Source organism: Ruditapes philippinarum, unplaced genomic scaffold (genome assembly GCF_026571515.1).
Source record: "Ruditapes philippinarum isolate M1 unplaced genomic scaffold, ASM2657151v2 ctg11723_1_1_1_1, whole genome shotgun sequence".
Lineage (NCBI taxonomy): Eukaryota > Metazoa > Mollusca > Bivalvia > Venerida > Veneridae > Ruditapes > Ruditapes philippinarum.
Genome location: NW_026852098.1, coordinates 19,938 through 23,036, shown reverse-complemented (window position 1 = coordinate 23,036; position 3,099 = coordinate 19,938). Strand labels below are relative to the sequence as shown.

The 3,099-nt window shown below is 30.0% G+C and overlaps 1 protein-coding gene across 1 annotated transcript; it reads right to left on the bottom strand.

Moving 5' to 3' along the window:
* Positions 1-395: 395 nt before the first annotated feature.
* Positions 396-2,492, bottom strand: LOC132749156 (complement C1q-like protein 4). The gene is made up of 2 exons (XM_060738855.1): positions 2,160-2,492; positions 396-1,886 (listed from the first exon to the last, which is right to left on the bottom strand). The coding sequence occupies exons 1-2, from the start codon at positions 2,437-2,439 to the stop codon at positions 1,441-1,443; spliced, it is 726 nt and encodes a 241-aa protein (XP_060594838.1). The 5' UTR covers positions 2,440-2,492; the 3' UTR covers positions 396-1,440.
* Positions 2,493-3,099: the final 607 nt, after the last annotated feature.

Genomic DNA, 3,099 nt, shown 5'->3' with positions numbered 1-3,099 from the left:
ATAGAATATAATATTCGTGTAGATTCATTACTGAATTTATTGAACTCGTTCAAATAAATAATATTTTGCTCACAGAGGCTCAGAATATAATCTTATTCAACTCGTTCAATACATTCAGTATTGAAACTACACTCATTCAATATCCTGTATTTAATAAAAATGATATTACATTAGACTTAGTGTAATAACACTTCGACGTGACGTCATTTGCGTTATATATAAAAAACATAGCGTTAAGGCGTGCTAGTTAGAAATGTTAGAGTTACAATATAGGCAGGTCAAGAAAGAATGACTCTTTTTAACAGTAAAACACTTTTATTTTAGATATGTTACAAATAGAACATTATCGTGTAGATTCAATACTAAATTAATTGAACGCATTGAAAACAAAATTATTCAATTCGTTCAATAAATTTAGTAAAACATCTACACTCAACAAACATTGTTTACAGAAACAAAAAAATCTCAATGCACGTTTTAAAAACTAGAAATTATATTGATTACTAACGCAACACAATGATCATGAACTCACAAGTTATTCCGGCAGATCGTTATACAAACTATTATGTTCTGACATGATTTAGAATATAACACAAACATATACGTTAATCTAAATGAGTCATTTATTATACAGAATATGTTAAACTAACAAATAAAATAAAATTCAGAATCCTGTCATTAAATAAAAGCTTATTCAAATATAACTCATTAAATTATGTATAAATCAAAGCAATTACTAGTATATCAACTGCACTAAAATAGTTTGGCACGTAACGCATTAAAGTACTATATAGGTATGCCAAAAACACTATAACATTATACAATGTACACTACTGTATTAAACGATGCATGCAATATCAACAATAATATATTATTGCACAGGTTTATAATAGTGATAAATAAATGTATATAAATACCATATAGAAAACATTCGAGATCTTTAAAATAAAATGACTATTAAACTATAAAATGAATATCACAATAAACATAAATTGCTAAAATGATAAATACGTTCTATTGCTGAATAAATCAAATGTCAGTCGAATGCATCTTTTCACATTTAGAACATCTAATGTAATATTCACTAAATTTTGCTTGTACTGATTTTAACATACTGGATTCTATTCTCTATATTATCTTTATTCATTTAAACTTTTTAGTCATTTTTTGTTTGTATATTTTGTAAGCTTGGTACGTATCTTAACAACCATCTATCCCGAACAGTTGTCTATAAGATCGCTTTCTTTTTATCCCCGTTTCATTTTTTGATATCTGGATCAATATCTATAAATAATTAGACGTTCTCTCCGTACCACCGATTGTTATAGTGTCTAATTGTCCCACATGGTGTTCTTTAACCTTTTTGCTGTCTAACCGATAACGTCCGTGTATAAATCGGGCATATCTATAGTCATGATAAACTTCAAATTACAGTTTGTCCTATCTCAGTAGATATCCAGAGAAACTTGATTTTCCTCTACCGTGTATAGCATGGCTTCCCTCAGGCCATTGTAATGCCACGGCCACTTTGTCCCCTTTATTTAATCTTAAAATCGCGACTGCGTTTCCTTGATCCCACGTGGTAAAATGCTTTCCATCTTGTGAAAATCTATGATCACTGATTGCTGAAACAGCCACTTCACCATTACGGACAATACTTGCTTCAATATAATGTCCTCTTTCTGCAACAATGTTTGTGTTAAACGTATAAGTTCCATGTATAGGTGCAGTGAATACCCCAGTATGATGGTTGTATGCGTGGCCGATGTTTGTTATGACATTGCTGAAGACTATATTTTCTAACATTTTAACCGTAGCAGAGGGTTTCGTAAGTGTCGCATGAAATGCAACTTCTCGTCTGAAAATTTTTCTTCGGCGATAAATTGCTGAAAATAAAATAAATGCTTTTAGTATATATTGTATACGATATTGTGATATAAACATTGTAGGCAATTAAAAAAAACAGTTGTTTCTCTGTTTATATTTTTATTAATTACAAAAGTAAACTAGCTCTTTTTGTTATTATTCAAGTGTGTAGTTATAATGAAAATTTGAATTGCGAAATGATACGTACAAACATTGAGAAAAAACAACATATATGGCTTTTAATGATTTTATCTAAAAATAGCAGATGAAATTCATATTGTTCTAAAACTTACCCCTTTTACTTATTTTATGATTCTCGTCGATTCCACTGCCAATATTTTCAACTTGATTCGATAACATAACATGAGAAGCTTTTCCCGTCTCTAATTTAGTAACTCTCTCTTCTAAAGCGGCAATATTGTTTTTTAATGACGTAATTTCATCCTGGTAATTAACTAATGTTCTTTTAAAAAATATTTTTCCATTATCCTTTGATGTTACATGACCAAGAGGTGTAGCTCGTGACAAGTGTAATGATAAAAATATCACAACTGAAACGAACGCGCGATTCATCCTGTGTGTGTGTGTATTTGCGTCTATTGATACGTAAACTGTAATTTATCGTCTGCTGCAAAGCGATATTTATACACTTGTATCACAGTGTTCATTGGTTTTTAATACGATGGGCTGGTTTCACGTCATTCATATATTACGCACTTAATCAATGAAACATTCCAATCTTTGTGACGTTAAACTATCCATATTTTTCGGGTGTTCATCTCTGATTTGTTTTTAAATTAATAAAATGTTTTCTAAGGTGACTATGCAATTTTTGTGCGAAGCATTTAATGATTTGATATGGTGAATGCAATATTTACAAGTCAATGTCAGTTTGAAATATTTGTGCTCGTTTGTTCTTTTTTCCTTCTCGCTTTTATAGAGATATGGTGCGTTAAAGTACATTAACTCAACGAAACGTTTCGATCATGTTCCCTGTATACTATTTAGTGTAAAGACTCCGAACACGAGTGTAAATTTTCATTATCTAAAGAATACATATACGATAATTCTTTTAACGATATCTCTTTTAAATATAGCTAGCTCAGGCTATGTACAAACATTTCAAAACACATTATATGCTTTAATTAATATGGTAAAATATCAAATATACAATTTGTTTTCAAATCACCACCCGGTTTGTAAACATTGTTCTCTTGGCACCTATTAACAAAC

What these genes read in the sequence shown, in the direction of transcription:
- LOC132749156 (XM_060738855.1), bottom strand. Translation starts at nt 2,439, where the DNA reads ATGAATCGCGCGTTCGTTTCAGTTGTGATATTTTTATCATTACACTTG. An exon ending in TCATAAAATAAGTAAAAGGG is followed by an intron (nt 1,887 to 2,159) that starts GTAAGTTTTAGA and finishes TTTTATTTTCAG; the next exon opens with CAATTTATCGCCGAAGAAAA.